The 21,358-nt window shown below is 34.8% G+C and overlaps 2 protein-coding genes across 4 annotated transcripts in view; both read left to right on the forward strand.

Moving 5' to 3' along the window:
- LOC139960182 (uncharacterized) overlaps positions 1–18,429 on the forward strand; it is a 35,207-nt gene extending 16,778 nt beyond the window's left edge. For all 3 annotated transcript variants that reach the window (XM_071958353.1, XM_071958351.1, XM_071958352.1), the window contains exons 18-30: positions 1,019–1,105; positions 1,630–1,730; positions 2,574–2,780; positions 5,878–5,985; positions 6,417–6,556; positions 7,439–7,557; positions 7,958–8,080; positions 8,974–9,117; positions 9,797–10,015; positions 11,127–11,264; positions 12,594–12,702; positions 16,148–16,332; positions 17,622–18,429. In XM_071958353.1, the coding sequence (XP_071814454.1) occupies positions 1,019–1,105; positions 1,630–1,730; positions 2,574–2,780; positions 5,878–5,985; positions 6,417–6,556; positions 7,439–7,557; positions 7,958–8,080; positions 8,974–9,117; positions 9,797–10,015; positions 11,127–11,264; positions 12,594–12,702; positions 16,148–16,332; positions 17,622–17,699 (1,758 nt within the window). In that variant the 3' untranslated portion in view covers positions 17,700–18,429. The remainder of the gene's footprint in view (positions 1–1,018; positions 1,106–1,629; positions 1,731–2,573; positions 2,781–5,877; positions 5,986–6,416; positions 6,557–7,438; positions 7,558–7,957; positions 8,081–8,973; positions 9,118–9,796; positions 10,016–11,126; positions 11,265–12,593; positions 12,703–16,147; positions 16,333–17,621) is intronic.
- The window catches only part of LOC139960188 (mediator of RNA polymerase II transcription subunit 7-A-like), a 129,553-nt gene that overhangs the window by 16,854 nt on the left and 91,341 nt on the right, over positions 1–21,358 (forward strand). The gene's annotated exons all lie outside the window — the stretch shown is intronic.

Genomic DNA, 21,358 nt, shown 5'->3' on the forward strand with positions numbered 1-21,358 from the left:
AAACACAGGTAAGTTGAGGGAAGGGTAGAGGAAGGGGTGAGTCTACAGATGCAACAACAAATGATGCAAACACAGGTAAGTTGAGGGAAAGGGTAGAGGAAGGGGTGAGTCTACAGATGCAACAACAAATGATGCAAACACAGGTAAGTTGAGGGAAGGGTAGAGGAAGGGTTGAGTCTACAGATGCAACAACAAATGATGCAAACACAGGTAAGTTGAGGGAAGGGTAGAGGAAGGGGTGAGTCTACAGATGCAACAACAAATGATGCAAACACGGAAGGGTAGAGGGAGGGGTGAGTCTACAGATGCAACAACAAATGATGCAAACACAGGTAAGTTGAGGGAAGGGTAGAGGAAGGGTTGAGTCTACAGATGCAACAACAAATGATGCAAACACAGGTAAGTTGAGGGAAGGGTAGAGGAAGAGGTGAGTCTACAGATGCAACAACAAATGATGCAAACACAGGTAAGTTGAGGGAAGGGTAGAGGAAGGGGGTGAGTCAATTTCTTTTCTTTTTTACAGAAAAGAAGATTTTTTTTGTTAAACTTGCAACTTACTATTTTTTGGTTATGTACAAATGTGCTTATGTCGCAGATAGTAGTGTCAACTCATTTTATAGCCAGTTAGAAATCTGGAGCAATATTTCTTTCATACGATGAAAAGATAAGATTTATTTGACCTTCGAGTGTATTCCAGGGAATTTACCACAAAACTGTTTGTGTACCTACCTTTTGAAAGCTTTCATTTATTCAAGTTGTGGAAGTTAGTAAAATATAAATAGTTCTTAATAACAATGCTGAAGTTTCTCTTATCTAATTTTTCTATCCTGTCAAAATTTTTGGAAACTATTTTGACATTGTACAGAAAATATTAAATAGTTCATAATTTCTTCACGAGGCATTCCTGAATTTTCTTGAATTTGACTTTCCAATGATGATTTATTAATATAAAAGTCTGTTTCTTGTATGAGTTGTAGATTAAGAACACATTTAAGTATTATATCTTTTCTCTCTATAGACTTTAGCACCACCACCACCTTCCATGATGTCTTTCAACAGTCAACCATTTCAGATGCCATACAGAAATCCTCAGTTTGAAAGCAAGGTCAGTGACTATGTTTATTGAGCTTCCATAATTCAAATGTTTTTTATTTATTTATTTTTTGTCTGTTCCATGTCTTTTTATGATCATATTTTCCAATAATTCATATTTTCGTCGTTTGCACTGCCCTTTGCGCAAATTATTCATCAAAAAGATTTTTCAGTATCCCGTTATTTATTTTAGAAACCTGGGACGATACAGTTTGTCACTTTTCAAAAGAGATATTAACACTCATGCACAGCTTGTCACACTGTCATATTAGTGGACTCTAACCTGATCTGTTATGAACATAAGAACGTAGACTGATGATCTTATTATCATTAACTGACAGCTAACTTTTAATGGTTGGACTAAAACAAATGTCCTTCATACAAGACATTTCTCACATATTGCCTTACTTGAATCTGGGGAGGAGTAGAATACTGTCATGATAAACAACCAATTACCACAAAGCTGTTCTCTTTTTGAATATTATTGTCTGTTGAGGTGTTCTAAGATGTTTAATAATGTTTTTTATCTCATGCCAGCTTCAACAACTTGAGGATGAGAAGAGATACTTAGAGACTTCCCTCAAATCTCTTCAAGATCAACACAAGCAACAACTAGCAGCAAAGGATGCAGCTCAACAGTTAGTTTATTAATAGTCGTGCATTCTTAATCAAAGTCATTAAATAGTCATGCATTCTTAATCAAATTTAGTAATAGTCATACATTCTTAATCAAGTTCATTAATAGTCATGCATTCTTAATCAAATTTAGTAATAGTCATACATTCTTAATCAAGTTCATTAATAGTCATGCATTCTTAATCAAGTTCATTAATAGTCATGCATTCTTAATCAAGTTCATTAATAGTCATGCATTCTTAATCAAGTTCATTAATAGTCATGCATTCTTTATCAAACATGTGGTTTTCTTTTTAATTTAATGCCTTTTGACACTGTTGTACCAACATTCAATGTTTACGAATCACCCAGTGGGGAATACCATCCATTACTCCTGTTAGAGACCATGTTGATATTATCTGTTACTCCTGATAGAGACTACCTTGATATCATCTGTTACTCCCATTAGAGACTTATGTTGATATTCCATCTGAGACTATGTTGATATCATCTGTTACTCTCATTAGAGACTATGTTGATATTCCACCTGAGACTATGTTGATATCATCTGTTACTCCCATTAGAGACTGTTGATATTCCATCTGAGACTATGTTGATATCATCTGTTACTCTCATTAGAGACTATGTTGATATTCCACCTGAGACTATGTTGATATCATCTGTTACTCCCATTAGAGACTGTTGATATTCCATCTGAGACTATGTTGATATCATCTGTTACTCTCATTAGAGACTATGTTGATATTCCATCTGAGACTGTTGATATCATCTGTTACTCCCATTAGAGACTATGTTGATATTCCATCTGAGACTATGTTGATATCATCTGTTACTCCCATTTATAGAGACTACGTTCACTTAATCGAGGAGTCAATGAAGAAGAAGGAAGAGAGATTGAGACAAGAGCAGGAGGACCAGAAGAGACGGTTTGAAGATCGTTTGGAGGAGATGGTGTCTGAGAGGATGAGGATGACCACTGAGCACCATCAGAGGATGCAGGAACTACAGACTGATTATCAACAACAGAGAGAAATCATCAACCGCGGCCACAAGTCAGTCTTATCTTTAATAATAAATCAGTGATTAGTAATGAATGATTGATTACTATCAACAACAGAGAGAAATCATCGACCGTGGCCACAAGTCAGTCTTATCTTTAATAATAAATCAGTGATTAGTAATGATTGATTACTATTAGCAACAGAGAGAAATCATCAACCATGGCCACAAGTCAGTCTTATCTTTAATAATAAATCAGTGATTAGTAATGATTGATTACTATCAACAACAGAGAGAAATCATCAACCGCGGCCACAAGTCAGTCTTATCTTTAATAATAAATCAGTGATTAGTAATGATTGATTACTATCAACAACAGAGAGAAATCATCAACCGCGGCCACAAGTCAGTCTTATCTTTAATAATAAATCAGTGATTAGTAATGATTGATTACTATTAGCAACAGAGAGAAATCATCGACCGTGGCCACAAGTCAGTCTTATCTTTAATAATAAATCAGTGATTAGTAATGATTGATTACTATCAACAACAGAGAGAAATCATCGACCGTGGCCACAAGTCAGTCTTATCTTTAATAATAAATCAGTGATTAGTAATGATTGATTACTATTAGCAACAGAGAGAAATCATCGACCGTGGCCACAAGTCAGTCTTATCTTTAATAATAAATCAGTGATTAGTAATGATTGATTACTATCAACAACAGAGAGAAATCATCGACCGTGGCCACAAGTCAGTCTTATCTTTAATAATAAATCAGTGATTAGTAATGATTGATTACTATCAACAACAGAGAGAAATCATCGACCGTGGCCACAAGTCAGTCTTATCTTTAATAATAAATCAGTGATTAGTAATGATTGATTACTATCAACAACAGAGAGAAATCATCAACCGCGGCCACAAGTCAGTCTTATCTTTAATAATAAATCAGTGATTAGTAATGATTGATTACTATCAACAACAGAGAGAAATCATCAACCGCGGCCACAAGTCAGTCTTATCTTTAATACTTAATCAGTGATTAGTAATGATTGATTGATTACTATCAACAACAGAGAGAAATCATCAACCATGGTCACAAGTCAGTCTTATCTTAATACTAAATCAGTGATTAGTAATGATTGATTGATTACTATTAGCAACAGAGAGAAATCATCAACCGTGGCCACAAGTCAGTCTTATCTTTAATACTTAATCAGTGATTAGTAATGATTGATTGATTACTATCAACAACAGAGAGAAATCATCAACCATGGTCACAAGTCAGTCTTATCTTTAATACTAAATCAGTGATTAGTAATGATTGATTACTATTAGCAACAGAGAGAAATCATCAACCGTGGCCACAAGTCAGTCTTATCTTTAATAATAAATCAGTGATTAGTAATGATTGATTACTATCAACAACAGAGAGAAATCATCAACCGCGGCCACAAGTCAGTCTTATCTTTAATAATAAATCAGTGATTAGTAATGATTGATTACTATCAACAACAGAGAGAAATCATCAACCGCGGCCACAAGTCAGTCTTATCTTTAATACTTAATCAGTGATTAGTAATGATTGATTGATTACTATCAACAACAGAGAGAAATCATCAACCATGGTCACAAGTCAGTCTTATCTTAATACTAAATCAGTGATTAGTAATGATTGATTGATTACTATTAGCAACAGAGAGAAATCATCAACCGTGGCCACAAGTCAGTCTTATCTTTAATACTTAATCAGTGATTAGTAATGATTGATTGATTACTATCAACAACAGAGAGAAATCATCAACCATGGTCACAAGTCAGTCTTATCTTAATACTAAATCAGTGATTAGTAATGATTGATTGATTACTATTAGCAACAGAGAGAAATCATCAACCGTGGCCACAAGTCAGTCTTATCTTTAAAACTAAATCAGTGATTAGTAATGATTGATTGATTACTATCAACAACAGAGAGAAATCATCAACCATGGTCACAAGTCAGTCTTATCTTTAATAATTAATCAGTGATTAGTACTAATTGATGATTAATATTAGATATTAAAGATAAATTTAAAAAGAGAAAACCAGAGTTGACTGGTTCGGATCCTGTCCGAGTCGAATAATTACTTTGATTCGCTCTTCTAAATATTTTTATAATTTCCCATCAGTTTAAATAGTTCATTTATTTAGATATACTCGACAATTTAGGTAGATTTTTCACCTTTCTTTTGTATCTGTTATTGTACCATTGTAAGTTCTAGTTGAAGTAGCTTGGGTAGTTATGGGTAGTTGACCTAGTTGGGTAGCTCAATTAGGAGAGAGGAGGCATATTCCTGTGTTCACTTTTGAGTCAAATACAATTCTAGACAAATATTCTTTGCTTATTTGTAAAATTTGTCATGTTGTTTATTTGCATTACTCATAATTTGTATTTTCTTTTTGTTTTAGTTTAGCACTTATTTTGTTGAACAACACAATCTCTTTTTACAAGCCTGAATGAGATACAATGAATATAATGATAGTTCATGACTTCTTCATTTTTATAAACAGTCATATTTTAGATTACTAAAAGTAAGAAAAGCTTTCATGCTCAAGCTAACTTTTTCAAAATTATACTCGATTCTTAGTTTGGTGTTTTACAATAGTGTCATTTGATGGAAACACTAGAAATGAATAAGTTTTAATTAATTTTTGGAAAAAGGCCAATTTTTTTGTCTGTCAAGATTGCTTTTTAAAAGCTCATTCCAGCCATATTCATTGACCTCTCTCCAAGATAACAACAGACCAGGCCTTCATGTGGACACCTTGATAAACATAATGTCAAAGTTGTATTGGGAGGGAAAACCGAAAATGTTTTGATGAATTTTTCCTATATATCATATGATGTATAATTGAACATCCTTTCACTTGGCTTTAAGTATTTCATATGATTTCCTGTTGTTGTATATTCCTTTGAGCTAAACTTTCAGACCTAGTACTAATGGACAAAGCAGAACTCAATACTGAGCACTTTGTCATCTTAACTAACATCTTTAGAAATGTAATTTCACTATCAGATCATTAATGTAGTCAATTATAAAAGTTGTTTTATATTTAGTTTTTTATATTTTATTTTTTTCAAATGTTTCCTTTCTTTAACCATGACAGACAAGAGTTAGATGCAGTGACCCAGAAGCACCAGAAAGACTTGGAGCAAGTCCGACATTCTATGCAGGAAGAACTTGAGGCCATGAGTAAAGCGACTGATCATTCAAGGTTAATCTCGATTTAGTCTTCAGAATGTGCCGTCAATTAAAATCAAAATAGATTCTTTTAAATTGTACAAATATCAGATTGTTACAATCAGATCTCAAGTTAGTTTCAGTGACAATCCTAACCTATGCAGTATATTGCGGTGTGTCTCTGAATAATACGTTTACTTGTATTTATTATAGAATGCAAGTTGTTGTTGATAGTCGTTGTTGATAGTTGTTGTTGATAGTTGTTGTTGATTGTTGATAGTTTTTGCTGATAGTTTTTGTTGATAGTTGTTTTTGTTGATAGCTGTTGATATCCACAGCTTTGCTGTTCCCTTTAATGTAATGTTGCTTTCATCTGACTATATACCATAGATCCCTGTATGTTTCTATCTCTTTATAACTTCTATAAGTAATCTTGATTTTTTTTTCCCCGACTATGTATGTCAGATCCCTGCAGGCTGTGATGAGTCAGGTGGGTGTAGTCGGACAGGAACTGGGCTCTCTACAGACCAGAATGTCAAGTGAACATCAGCAGCAGTTAGACAGGCAGAGATCTGAACTGACTGAGAAAGATCAACAACTCAAAGGTAGGACTAACTTAACCCTGGTTAGAATCCTGTAATAGTCAATAATACCTTTGCTCTTTCATTCATGGATTTATTTATCGAAGCAATGTTGTTCCACTACGACATCAGACTCTTGTCTTATACATCGCTGATTGAAATTTATTTTCATGTTTTCGTATGTGGTGGGGGGGGGGGCTTGTTGGGGGAGGCAAGTGGTGGATAACAGTAGGTCTGAGGTTGTAACTTAAATTACATAGCTTAGTCTGTTTACCATCACAATCACCAAGTTACTCTTCCAGTATTCTGTAAATATTGTTTCAAGTTCATTTTTCTTGCCTAAATATGCCCGGTTACTAAGACATTTGCAATACCCACTCCTGCCCAGATTCTCATATGTACAGTAAGCTAGACCTAGCTACATTTGCTGTGAAGGTGTCGTAGACTTAGGCTAAGTTTGACATTTGTTAAGTAAATTAACAATCAAAATAAAATAAAAGTGTTAGCAAACTGCTTATCCACTATAGAGCCTGTGTAGGAGAATATGTTGGCCTGACGTTTCGATCCTAGCAGGATCTTCTTCAAAGGCTAAATGACAAGTAACAGTAACAGAAAGGACAAAATCACGCACAGAATACAGATAGGTTAATGAGCAGGGTGAACACAAAGAGATAGATGTAAGGGGATTAGTAGACAAGGGATAGAGAGAAGAAAAAAAGAAAATTAACAATCATCTTTTTGTCTTATCCTTTTGTTGTCACACTGTCCAAAACCTGTTACAAATATAATTTTGTTTTGCTTATATATTGGAGCCTGGATGTGTTGTAACATTGGCGAGTGTAACCAGCTGCTGTTCAACATGATTGCAACTAATGTTTTGCTTTTATTTGCTTACTTTTCTTGTAGACCTTCAGAAGAGTTTAGAACACCAGCAGGATGAGATGATAGCTGAGAGGTCTCGTCTAGAATCAATGATACAAAGATTAGAGACCCAAATTAGACAGCAAAGCACACAACTGGATGAGGTATTAGAATCTCATTTCAATTATCTTCATGTCACAAGCAATTATATCTCAATATCCAAAAGACAATGGATTTTCTTCTTTCACAATTATTTTCGTACTCTGTTGTTTTGGGTTGTTATTCCTTTCAAGTGATTTGTACATGCCAGTGTTAAATCCAGAATACCTGACATAGTTAAATCAATTTTTGCAAGTTATATCAACGTCTCATCTAAAATTTTTACTTTTGTTCGTTGCCATGGGTTGCATGGTTTTCTGGTTTTTTAATGTGACCAATTCATCTCTCATCACATCATTATTATTGGAAGTGGGTGGTGGTACTCTTCAGTACTTCTTGAATAGAAGGAATTTAGAGAAACCTTACGAGTAGAATCGTGTCTTTGTTTCTTTTTCGGCACTATAGGAGAGATGGAGGTTGCGTCAGGAGCAGACCAAACTCTCCAGCTTCCAGAGAGCTCTCGAAGAGGAGAGAAAGATAGCTGCAGAACAAACCGCATTGCAACAGGTGGCCCTGCAACAAACACGGGTGAGTAGCCTCCACCTGGACTCGAGGGTGGGATTAGGTGTGTGGGAGGGGATTTGAGAGGAGAGGGGTATGAAATAAAAACAAAGGTATCAATGAAGTTTGAAAGGAATTCAGACCAAAGTGGACATTTCTGAGGACAGTACAGTAAGTAGAACCAAATAAAACAGTTAAGACTTTATCGGTCGGCATATTGTAGCCGTATGTGTGATCTATGATATCAACCCTGAGGTGAATACTGAAGTTTGCCACACACGCCTGTAGATATTTCATATTTAATCATTTGAGGTGTACAGAATAAGACACAACAATAAGAAAAGAATAATTTCCAGAGCCAGTCACAAATGACTTCATTTTGAGTGGAGACGTTCTCCCTCGCAGTGGAGTACTTGTCCAACTTTGTGAAGGCCGACTATTGCGATGCGGTTATCTCATATAAAGAAATGGTTATATTCAATTGACGGTCAATAACTTCTTTGGCTAACCCCATGCCTCAAAATTCAGGCTATCTACTGGCTAAATGCCAATTGATTTAGCAGTTTGCCAGTAGAAAAATAAGATATGATATTTAAGTCGCTCGGAGCAACAATTAGTCAAAAAAATTGATCTTGTTTTCCGTACCTAACATAAGCCCTCTCTCACTTCATATTATCAGCAAATATTATTATGCTGCTCTCATAAAGTCTGTACAGTAAATAATGTATAGTACTTCTAGGCTAATTCAGGAAAAGTGCCAATGGGGATTTGAATTAAGCCAGTAGGATCAATTAGCTCATGAATGCAAGTGGCTAAAATTGCAAGATTCTAGGCCTGCAGCCCTATAATCTTACAAGATTTTATGATTCTCTCTCTCGCTCATTTGAAATATTTCCTCTTTATTTTCTCTAAAATGTCAGGAATCGTTATCTTTGGAACAGCAGTCGAACGTGTCTCATAATTTAGACGAGCGTAAAGTGCTGGCTACGGAACGTGCTCAGATAACAAGAGAAAGAAAAGAACTGGAAGCCTCAATCAAACGTCATGCAGAGAGAATGTCCAAGGTACCACCTCTTGATTCAATGATTACTATAGATCTGGTTATTTATACCAGAAGAGAAAGATTTGTATTGGTTCAAACAAACTTGATCCTTTAACTTAAACTTCTCACCTCAATTTACAATGTTTTTGGTTGCCAGTTAAGGATTACATTACCCTTATATTCCTTTCCCTGACTCTGTTCATAATCCTAGTACAAGTAATTACAGAAACTGATAAATCCTTTCCCCAGGGGGGGGGGGTACTTTCATGGTCTGAAGTTAAATTCTTTCTGTGCTTCCCGGCAAGATCTGCAGTTAAGGTTTTCCTTGTAGCATTTCTCCCAAAATAATCTAACAGCGGGAATACGACATCATCACAGCATGGTTGGGTGTTTCAAAATATGGAAGCGATTAGAGTGTTTCGAAAAGTGCTGCATGCATTGTGAAAAAGTGATATGGAATGTGGTGAAGATTATCAATAGTGCTGTTTATGTAGCTTATATCTATGTATATATTAATAAAGAAAGCAAACAATGGAAAACTTGGAAATTATTAAAGTATAACAAATTCTATTGTATTCTTTTTTCTTTCTATTTTTTGTTTTTTTTTGGTGCTAATTTACAAGATTCTTTAAGACAGGATTTGTATCCCTTTACTTGAAGCACTGCTCTTTTTTTTTTACAAACAAAATGCAAAAATTTAGGAAAATGCTGAGAGAGAAGGGAGGCTGCAAGCACTCATGGAAGATGAAAAGAAAACAGCTTTGGCCCTGGAAAATCTTGAAAGACAGAAGAAAGACCAGATGAAACAGCAACAAATCCTGGAGACGGAGAAGAATGAATTAATGAGAGAGCAGGACAAGTTGCATTCTGTAGCAGAGAAATTACGGATCAGAGCCCAGCAGATCGAAGAAGCAGTACAGGTAACGATGAAATGAAATCGAAGGAATTTTAGATTTCCAGAAAACGAAGGAGCCATTTAGAGTATTCGAGCAGTTGGTTAGCAACATCTTCAGGGAACTGTTACTTTTAAACAGATAAAAAAGATATAAATGAATAACAGAGAATTCCTGACTGTGACAGACTGTGAAATTTTCTACAAAGGCAAAGAGCAAAGAAAGGATGAAATAGAACAGGATTCAAACCAGTGCCCTCTGGGTCATTTGTCCAGATATTTGAATATCTGGCTCATTATGTGCTTGAAGGATGTGTGATATCAAGGGAGGCTACTATTTCTCATTTGTGCAGATGGAAGTTGGAGGGTTGTGTGGGTTGGATTTGAGTCAGTATTTAAAGATTGTTCTCAACTTTGATAATTAATATTTTGTGATTTGTGTTTGTATTTTTTTCATTGGTTCACCAAGAGGTAACCAATAGGATAGCTTGTTCATGTAGGTACTGCACTGTTATGCAGGATGGTGCAGTGTGCATGGCACAATATTTGCTCCATTGTAATAGCTCTCTGATTGCAGGATTAGTAATTGCTACCCGTAGCTTTACACAATAAATAAAGGAAGCATCTTATCATCACAGTTAGCATTAATGTTCAGGATGTATTCTATAGAAAGTGCATTACCATGAACACAACTCCTGTGTGTTTATCCTTCACAAAAAGTACCTGTCCTATGGATACTACCTATCCAGGGTGTGGATCATTGGTTAGGGGAAGGGGAAGGTTGATTAAATATGCAAAACTAGAGTGACCTTCTCTGTTATCATGTAGTTCTATAGCTACCCCTATTTGTTAACATTAGGAAGGAGTATTTAGGTCGTATATTCTCTTCAGAGTAATATCCAACTGAGAGCTTGTATGTAGTAACCACCAACTGTATAACATGAAGGTATTAGGTTAATAGCCTAACCATGCTCCTTGCTAGGGAGTTTTGTTCGTTTGGGTCATGCCTTCCAAAGTTTTCCCTCTTCTTCAGGGCAAGAGAGTGGTCCAGTAAAGTTATTCTTAGATATCATTCTTTAGTATATTTACTATTTGCCTTGAACATTGTTAATTTCAAATCTCTTCTGATTGTGTTACAGGATGCTGTACAGGTTAAACAAGAAGGATTATCAAACTTAGAACAGGCCAGGAAGATAGAATCTGAGCAGATGCAGAGAGAACAAGGTATCCAGGAACAACTGCAGTCCCTGAGAGCAATGGAGAGGCAGATAGCTAGGGTGAGTCCATCAAATGTCACAGCTCCTGAGCTTTAGAACATACTTCCCACTGACACGTTAAAACAGGTCCTAAATGTCAACATTTTAAATGTAAACTTTAAGACCTATCTGTTCTAAAGAGCATTTTTCTTGACTCTTAAGTGACCCTGACCATTGCTAAGAATTTGGATATTAGGTACTGAATAAATTGTTTTGATTGATTGATTGATTGATTGAATGATCCCAGCTTCTTATCAAATTACAATCATGTTGTCCACCCTGTACCTGAGCAGAGATTAGTTTGTTCCAATAAATGGTACAAAGTGTTTGAAGGTTCATTTTGCATTGATCAAGTGTCACCATACTGCGCTTTCAAGTAGAAAAGACAAGTTTCCTAAAAATATGAACCCTGACTTCAACCCACTAGAGATGGTGAAATATAGGCATAAACTAGCAATTATTAGATACAAAATAATACAGAATAATGTAAAATTGTAAGACCAAATAATTTAGCAAGTTTGAATTGGTGGGGAGGGAGGGGGTGGGGGGGGGAGTGGGATCACCAAAATTTTATATTTCATGTCTAGACCGGAACATTGCAATGTTGTATCCAAATGAAAAACACACAATGATTGTTGATATCCAGACTACTTAAATGTCAATGCTGAGATTCTTAAAGAGTGTCAAATGATTACAATATCACTAAGGTAACAAGTCAAACCTAGGACACTGAGGGGGCTGCAGCCTCCTGCAGCAAGGCTGCATAAGACATACTCTGTTGTGCTCCACAGTCTCACACAATAGGTGATGCAGGTCTGCAGAGATAATCGCTGTTGTTGTAGGTTTCTTCCTTCCTGGCTGCAGGTTTTCTTTGTGATGCAGTGCCTATCAATATATACTGGTCACTCACCCAGGAAGTAACTTATCCACTATTGCATAGCAAAATGCAATGGAAACTAGTCCAACTGCTATCTAATACAAATGCGAAGATGTATAGCAGTTTGTGTTGACAGGAAATATAGCTTTTTATAAAGAGACCAAAATTCTAAAGTTTTTAAGACTACTACACAAACTCTGAACACTCACTAAAGTTATTTCCGGCTGACACAGTGCAAACTTTATCTATGTGTCACAATAATATTACATTTAAGCTTGGTGTTCATAAGTAATTAAGTACCTCTTATTATCAGTAAAATATAACACAATAATTAGCTTTCCGATCTCATACTGTATAGTGTTAAAGATCGGCACAGTGACATACTTTCTGAAACTAAATAGCTGTTTTGTAATTTGCAAGTGCAAACTTAAAAGATGAATTTATTTTATATAATTTTTTTATTTTTTTTTAAGGAGAGATTGAAGCAGGCAGAGGATGAGAGGCGATTTGATGAATTGATGAGTGAAGGTCTGTGTCCGAATTGTCAAAGAGGACCTAACAATATGAAGAGTTCTGGGGAAGGTAAGCTAAACCTAATCATTTATAAATATTCCATTTTAATGCTCCTTAATCAGTGAGAAGCCATATGGATGCCATGGAAAGAAAAAAATGGTTTGAATAAACATTGCGGTGGAATTGATTCCTAGATCCCTAAAGTTGTGTTTAACTTATCAATAATAATAATAGTGCTGTTATTTAAGGAGACACTAGCTAAGGAGGGATGTTGTTCCTATTTGTAAAGCAGCTGGTAGTTCTAAAGTCAGAGCCATTTCAATAGAAAAGTGAGATCCACGTTAATACCAGATTATTTCTATAAAATATTACTGTAAACATTACACATATTTATCAAACATAATATATCAATATGATAATTTCCTAGGTATGATAATGAATTTTGTTATCGCACAGTGCACCTTTGCCTTTCAGTATAATTACTGCTTTGTATATCTGTGTATTATGCATAGCTCTGAATGAAGTCAAACTTGGTAGTACTTCTCTGTGACAAACTGGTAAACATTTGAATATCCCTTAATCTGTTTATGCCCTCATAATGTATAGACCATTATGTATATCCTACCCAGCTGTCCTAGCCAGCTTTGTTTACACCCATGGGTCATTCTAACAGTCTGGTTCAACAGCTAGGTGGGTAAATTAGAAAGTCCTTGTTATCGAGAGATTGACAGATGTCAAGAATTGTTTACCAACAAGGAGTATCAAGCTTTTCTGTTATTCTGCTGGCGATTTTGGACAGGATCATAATCTAATCAGATGTTTATGATACTAAGTGGTGTGTGATAGCTTCTATTGTAATCATAATCTGTGATTATCAGTGCAACATCGTCCTCAGGTTCATGATTAGAAACACTGGTACGATGTGACATTTAAATGACTCACCTGCCTTTTGATCTCACCGTGTCTGACATTTTTATCATCTGCATGACAACAAGCTAATTTGTCTATCCTGGAAATGTCACCTTTGTACCTGCTTACCTTAATTGAGATCTAACTGACGATATTATGGAACAGAGACAATGCCTGTAGTTATTGTGATTAGATCTACCCTGATTACAAATTTAGCCTCCAGGCTTTGAAGTGAATCATAATTAATTAATCAATTAATTAAAGCAAGCACAGCTTAGCACTAATTAAGAGACTCGCTAAGCCAACTTGTTGACAAGTACTTCAACGGTCTCCATATTCACAGAGTAGATTATTTATAACCAAGATGTGTGGTCATGGGACTTGTTATGTTTTCCTCATGATCTGCTATATGCTACAAAAGGTTGCATTCCAAGTCGCAAATTTGTTTATTTACAGAGAAAACCTAAAAAAGAATATGTAATCTGTACTATAAAGGATAATGATCAAGTGTACACTTTCACATAGATATCATGGTTGTTAATATTATATGATATCTATTTGAATATTTATAACCCCAACATATATATATTTTACTCCATTCCATTAACAAAGTCTGTTCAAAGTATCTCTCGAGATCTGGCTTTAGGAATCACAAATGATTTTGAGTTGGTTAGCATCATGTTTGATCTCTAGACTAAGGCAAATATGTCACCAAAATAGAACTAGTATTGTTCGATACAGGTGACAAACGCCTACAGTGGAATAACAGTGGAAATCCAGGACAGTGAAAAAACATCCTGCCTCCAACGGGATTCGAACCCGGGCCTCCCGCTCTGTACGCGGACACCCTAACCACTAGGCCATGGACGCTGATTGTATGTCCAGAGGTTCGAAACCAGTAAGGAAGGTCGTAATTCCACTGCAGGCATGCAAACAATACTAGTTCTGTTTTTGGTGACATATTTTGCCTTACTCTAGAGATCAATCATGATACTAACCAACTCGAAATCATTTGTGATTCCTAAAGCCGGATCTCGAAATAGAAACTTTGAACTTTTATATCTATAGATATATATATTTATCTTTATTTGGGGGTGGGGGGGGGTTAAAAGGGCATGGAGTTCTTTGTGAATAGCATTTACCATCATCTTGGGAATGAATCATGAGATTCCGTAATATTAAATATGCGACACTTAAAACTTTGAGATCAAGATAGATGTAACTTCACAAATTTTCCACCGTTGATAGTTTAGAGGATAAACATTGTCTGAGTGGATTGCAAACAAATAGCCAGAAGTATTTCCTTATTATAGAGACTGTGTATGATCACTGTCCTTTACTTTATCGAAATATTTAATATACATATATGTCAGATCTAGATGTTGGCACTAACTTGTTATGCGGAGATATTTGATTTTTTTTTTTCAGCTTCGTGGTTTCATATTTCGATGTTAAATTTTGTCTATTCCACAGTAACACATAAGATGGCACAGAAAATAAAATAATATGTACCACCAAGAAATTACTATAAATTTTAAGATTATAAATCGCTCTGGTTTTATCAGCTTGCGTAAGCAAAACACTTAGATAACTAGATAAATATTGTGTTAGTATAGAAAGGACAGTGTACAAAAGGTTATCAAGTGTTGTTCTTCAATAAATGGCAAGGCCTTCTTAAGTTTGTTAGGCTGATTGGATTGTCGGAATCATTGTCACCTCTCAAGGGTATTGTCATATTGATGTAGCTGATTAGGGCAGGCCTTGATTGAAATATTGAAATTTGGGCCATTTACTGCCTTAATGTCTGGTTGATATTGCCAGTTGAGCAGAGAGCACTGGCATTGTTTTGATAATAAATGACATTAATACATGGTACGTTGGTTATCAAGAATTGATGTGATTTCTGTACCTAACATATTTACTGCTTAAATTATCAGCAAACATCAGGCTGTTCTCAAAAAGCCTGTTAAGAAACTGATGTGTGTCGTAATTCAGGAAAATACCAACAAGAACTTGAATTTAACCAGTAGATTTCTTATAAGCACTGGCATTTTTTTAGCAAGTGGCTAAAATTGTGTGAAATTCTAGGCCTGCAGGGGTCATATTCTAGGCCTGCAGGGGTCATATTCTAGGCCTGCAGGGATCAGTTCTAGGCCTGCAGGGGTCCAATTCTAGGCCTGCAGGGGTCATATTCTAGGCATGCAGGGGTCAATTCTAGGCCTGCAGGGGTCATATTCTATTTCTCCACAGATTAACTCAAGTTAAACTAGAGTAATATTTAAATTTGTCTGTATATTTTACTGTAACAATAAGCAAGTGTTGTGTTGTTTTTATATAAACTGTTCAAGGTTGTTTCTTCTCATTTAAAATGTTGTGGACAGCTGTTTATGTTGTCAACAGTTTATGGCAATAATAGCTTCAGCCCAGATTCTTGTATGTAAAGCAAGCTGTAGACTTGGTACATCTATTATTAACCCAACCTGTTGACAGGTAAAATATATTTCAAATGTATGCTAATACACACTGTGTCTTGTATGTTCTTATCCACGTAAGCATTCATATTTATTTCAATAATTTATCAACTTTAACTGCTTTGTTTTGCCAGCATTCTTACTACCTATAGCTGGTGGATATCCTGGTGACAAGTATAGGGTACCCAACCCTACTTCATACCCCTCCATACAACAGGCTGTAGCTCATATCTCAAGTAAGGATGAACTGGTGGACCATGTACTTAACAAGGCAGAATTTAATCACACTGTTAGTGTGTGGCGTTTGGCAGCTGATAAGGTTAGTATATGGGAATTCACAGTTAGTTTTAGCTTACTTGTAACTCTCAACTTTGTATCAAAGTACTGTGTGTAGATGCACAGATCCAGTAGGTTGGTGTGCATAGACAATATGTTGGTGAAAATAATCAACATGATAGTGTTGAAGCTTTGAAGATTTAATTAAACTTGCCCTTTAACATGCTAACATGCATTCTACAAGATAAAGCAATACAAAGCAAGAGACAAAGTTTCTTTTTTGAAATCTTTTTAACCATATTAACAAAGGATTTAGGGGTCAATTTTCCATGACATGGTAGTTTTTATGCAATCTAGGCAAGATCAACAGTAGTAGACCATCTTTGATCTATTGCATTTATTTCACAAATAATCATTTCTTGGGCTAAGTTAGTTCCTTCTTGATGTTCAACCAAAAAAAAAAAAATCTGACACTTTAGTTAACATATTGCAAGGTATCTAATATTTAAACATATATTGAATTTTCTAATTTTTCCAAATTTCTGTCATTTGGTGTATGGTCCTGTTTGACACAGCACGATTCTTGACGATTAGTCAAACCACGCTCCCTGAGCTCATTACTTCAAATGATAAATGTGTTTTTTCACTCAAGCTGCCATTTCATATTATCACAGTATATATGCATAGTTTGCTATTACCCTTAAAAATATATTAGTAAGTCTTAAAAGAATATTGTAATGTTTTCAGAGAGGATGACAATGCTTGCATTGTAAAATGTGTTGTATGAAAATATATCCTATGTATATTTGTCATATTTAAATAGATCATGTAGTGAAATCTCAAAATACTTTCTAGTGCTGTAATGACACTCTGAATGAAATCTTATGAATATTAAAACGATTTTTGAGGTGATTTTTTTTATTTATTCTTTAAAATGTAATTTGGTTCTAACTTCCTATGACAGTTCATTTCATTGAGGTGACTGAGTGTTCAAGTATCATCTCAAATTATGTAGGAAAAATGTGAAAATTTGCTATCTATCTTGTGGTCTGTTGTGATCAGAAATAAATATTAAAAATATTTAAAAAGTCATAAGTATTGAAAATGTTTAAAAATGTCATAAATATTGAAAATAAAAACTGAAATTTGTAGAAATCTGAATGTGGTACAGTAGTTTGGCATAGCAGTTGGCTGACTGGATAGAAGATATATTATTCCCTGGTACAAATTTTACTTCTAAAAGAGGTTAAAGCCCTTTTGAAAACATTAAAGAATATCATTTCCTGTTCCTTTAAAGTTCATAATTGTGATCTTGTTTCATTTATTTTCCAGGACAAGGATTTCCTGGAAGAGGAAACTTCTTTTCTGAATGGTCTAATGAGCTATCCCTCCAGTTTTTCTCAACCCTAAAGATGTAATCTGGAGTTCAACATTGTTAACTTTTTATAAAAGTGAGTCCTTGCCATAGTGCCTCAACATTCAGCGACCGTTTCAAAGTTATACCTTTAGTACACCTTGCTAAGATTTATTAACTTATTTTAGAGTTTTGTACTCCCTGGGACTTTTAATTGAAAACGAGCAGGAAGCTAAAAGTGTGCTTTTCTTTCCAAATTTGAAAGAGCAACATAATATATATACAGCCAATCACCATTGACTAAGGTGGTAGAACACAAGACTCACAAACCATAATATTGTCATCGGTTCTAATCCTATACCAGCCAATCTTTTCTTGTTTTTTTTTATGTAATTTTTGTTTTGGGAGGAAGGGAGGAGAAGAGAGTTGGCAGATGTTGGGGGGTTAGCAGGGGGAGGGAGGGGAACTTATTCTTTTCTCCAAGTAACTGATACTGTTGCTATGGTCCTTCTCACCTCATCAGGAACCTTCATCCTAGTCACATCTCTTCCTCCCCGCTACAATTGATATCTTCATCGTTGTTACACCATACTCTGTAATAATCATACTTAATCAGACCAACCAGTATTCAAACAACAATCTCTACTGTCAGTAGGAACAGTAAAGGAAGTGGATATTGTTATCCTTTCAAATGCAGTGTTTCGGTTTATAAAGGCTCTAACTTTGACCCTTCTACGGGGGATAGATATCCTGTGGAATGTTTTTATACCGATGATCAAGTAACTCGGGGAAAAACTGTAGAAAATCAATGCCAAGAAAGAAGAGTCATATGTTTTATATTTTGGGCTAACCTTTCTTTTTTGGCATTGGATATAACATTTCTACAGACTGGCTAGATTTATGGCAGAATTAGCTTCATAAAGATGATCTATTTTTCACAATGATTGTGATCTTTGCGCTGCATATTGTTTGAATAATTAATAGAGTATTATATCCAGGTAGCTTTGATTAATGTCTGACTCATTGCACTTCCTCCCTTACGTGTATCCCTGGATACAAATGAACGTCTACATTATCAGATGTATCATGATGCCTAAAAGTCAAGTTACTGGATAAAATACATTGTCTGGAAATGTTGATAAGTTTTAAGTATTCTTACAGTTTCTAAGCATCATTACAGAAGCCAAGCTTCAAACTGAAAGTGATTTTCACCTTGAGGTAAGATTGTATTCCAGCCATTATATTCTCCTTGCTTTGTTTATTTGTTTGTGTGATGCATTTGTTAAGCAGAGAGAGACTGAAGATTCTTAAGGGTAATCAAGTGTAGTTTTTAATGGGAATGGACTTCCTCAGGTGGCAATTAGGGAGTTGTGTAGACCATGACCATAGGTGACCAGCTTTGTCTTTATAGCATATTTTTGCTTTAATAAATACCTATTCAATTCAAGTTCTGCTTATTTCTCTATCCTTGAAACCTGTCGCTACTCTTGTTGATGTGGATTTGAAAAACAATGCTTGAAAACAGACTATAATAAACTCAATACATTGAGAAAAAAAGCCTTGTTAAAATGAGTGACAGGTATCATGGTTGTCATCATACATCTGTTGACGGAATCATAAACTGACAAAAAAAATATCATGGTTATTTAAAACAATGTATGCCCAAACAAAACAGCATTTCAGAGTTGAAACAATGTTTTCATGCTAGAAGTCATAGCATAATTAGTTTTCAAGTAACTCTTTCTTGGGTATAACTAGTATTCTGGAGGTTACCTTGTAGAGTTTTGGAAGAATTGATTTTTATCACAGTTACTAGAGGATTGATGAAATGGATATTAGACAATATGTGTCTAAGAATAAATTCTTTTACTCTCTCAAATCTGTGGAGGGGGGCTTAATCTCAAATTGTTTGCAAACCCTTTCCAGCTGATATCTATATTCTAGCTGCACCTTGAATTGGTATAACATGCCTTGTATTTCCTATATTTATCTTTGATATCCAACTTTGTTTTCTTTTGAAAAGACAAAAATGTAAATGTTTTTAATATTATATGTGCATGTTTTATAGGATGGTTTATTATATATGTTTGTAAAGAGAATAGTTTATGGTTTAGGCTATATTGGTTTAATATTTGAGTTAATACTGTTTGTTGTAATGTTATTGAGACTAAAAGTGTACTTTGACATGAGCCACATGAACTGATGGATTTCTTTTTGTTAAGAAAACCCAAATTATTCTCATATGCCTACTTCATGGTATTCAACTATTCGAAGAGTTTGATAGGTCACCTTGAATTCATAAGACTACTCCATGCATATTAGATACATCACCTTGTTCTTTATAGTTTATCTATTTTATGGGTCATTTGTTTATGTACAAGTCTCTTGGGGTATTATCAAGTGTTGTTTGAAATGGAAATGGGTCTTTTATGCAGTAAGCAGTCCTTTTGTAACAATATGTTTGCATATCTATAACTAAATTATTGAAATCTTTTGAAGTTTTTACTTATGAATATGAAATTACTTTTTACAGCCAGTTGGGACAATTTCCTAATGCTAATATTACCTCCCTAAACTGTACTCCAATGTCATGCTCTCAAAGCACTGGTATTGACAGTACAAACAGTTCCTTACCTTTATCTGATAGAAACATGATATTCATACTGCTCGCACTGACAATACGAGTGCTCTGAAGCAGGACATGTCACAACATTATAGAAACAATTGTCGCAACTGGGTGCCATTTAGCACAAGAATTTGACAACTTAAAGATAAAAAAAATTGGACTTTTCAAAATCAGTTTGCCATGAGACTTTCATGAACTGTATTACAGGAAAATACTGACATAGTATGAAAGAGGCAATTATTCCTTCTATTCAAGAAAGTCAAAAGGTGTAGTCACAAATTATGAAACGTGCCTCTTAACTACCTCAACAATATGACAGAAATAATCCTTTATTATGATTTGAGTTTGTTAACATGTCACATGATTGTTGAGTCTATTTGAATTCCATAAAGAGTCAAGAAGGTTCTTAAATCTGTTGTTCATTAATTTTGTGGCAGATCTCTTGTATCTGCTACTTTTTATAAATGGGCTGTGTAAACTTCAATTCTTCAGGGTCATTCAACAGTTCAATAAAAGACAAAAAGAAATATTTATTTTCATTGTATTTTCTTTTTATTTCATTTTATTTTATTTTGTTTGCAAATTATGAAATATTGATACCACATAAAATATTAACAAGTATTTCCAGGCACTCGTCATTTGCCTTTGGTATTTTCATTGAATGTCATAATTCTTCACATTTACAAATTTCTTGATTCTTTTCATTTCAACCAAATATATATATATGATTTGCATTTGTTTGTATGTATCGTTGTGTATGTGTGTGTGTAAATATACAAATGGTAACAATAAACAGCTGTAATCATATTCAGGTGTGCATGGTTCAACAACAACAAAGTGAAAAAAGATTCTTAACTGATTTGATATATAATAACTTAATTTCACCCTCTCCAAGACTCAAACAGTGGGTACCTTTATTACTGTTGACTAATTAAAACAAATTAAGGCCCAAAGAAAACTGCAGAGAGAGACAAAAAAATATTAAAGATGGCTAAACAATCCATCTCAAAGTACTGCACCATCGATGAAATCAGGTTAGAAAGGAAAAATAACATAAAATCAATACCCTGTTTCTACATGCATGTATCT

The sequence above is a fragment of the Apostichopus japonicus genome, chromosome 19 (genome assembly GCF_037975245.1).
Source record: "Apostichopus japonicus isolate 1M-3 chromosome 19, ASM3797524v1, whole genome shotgun sequence".
NCBI classification, from domain to species: Eukaryota; Metazoa; Echinodermata; class Holothuroidea; order Aspidochirotida; family Stichopodidae; genus Apostichopus; species Apostichopus japonicus.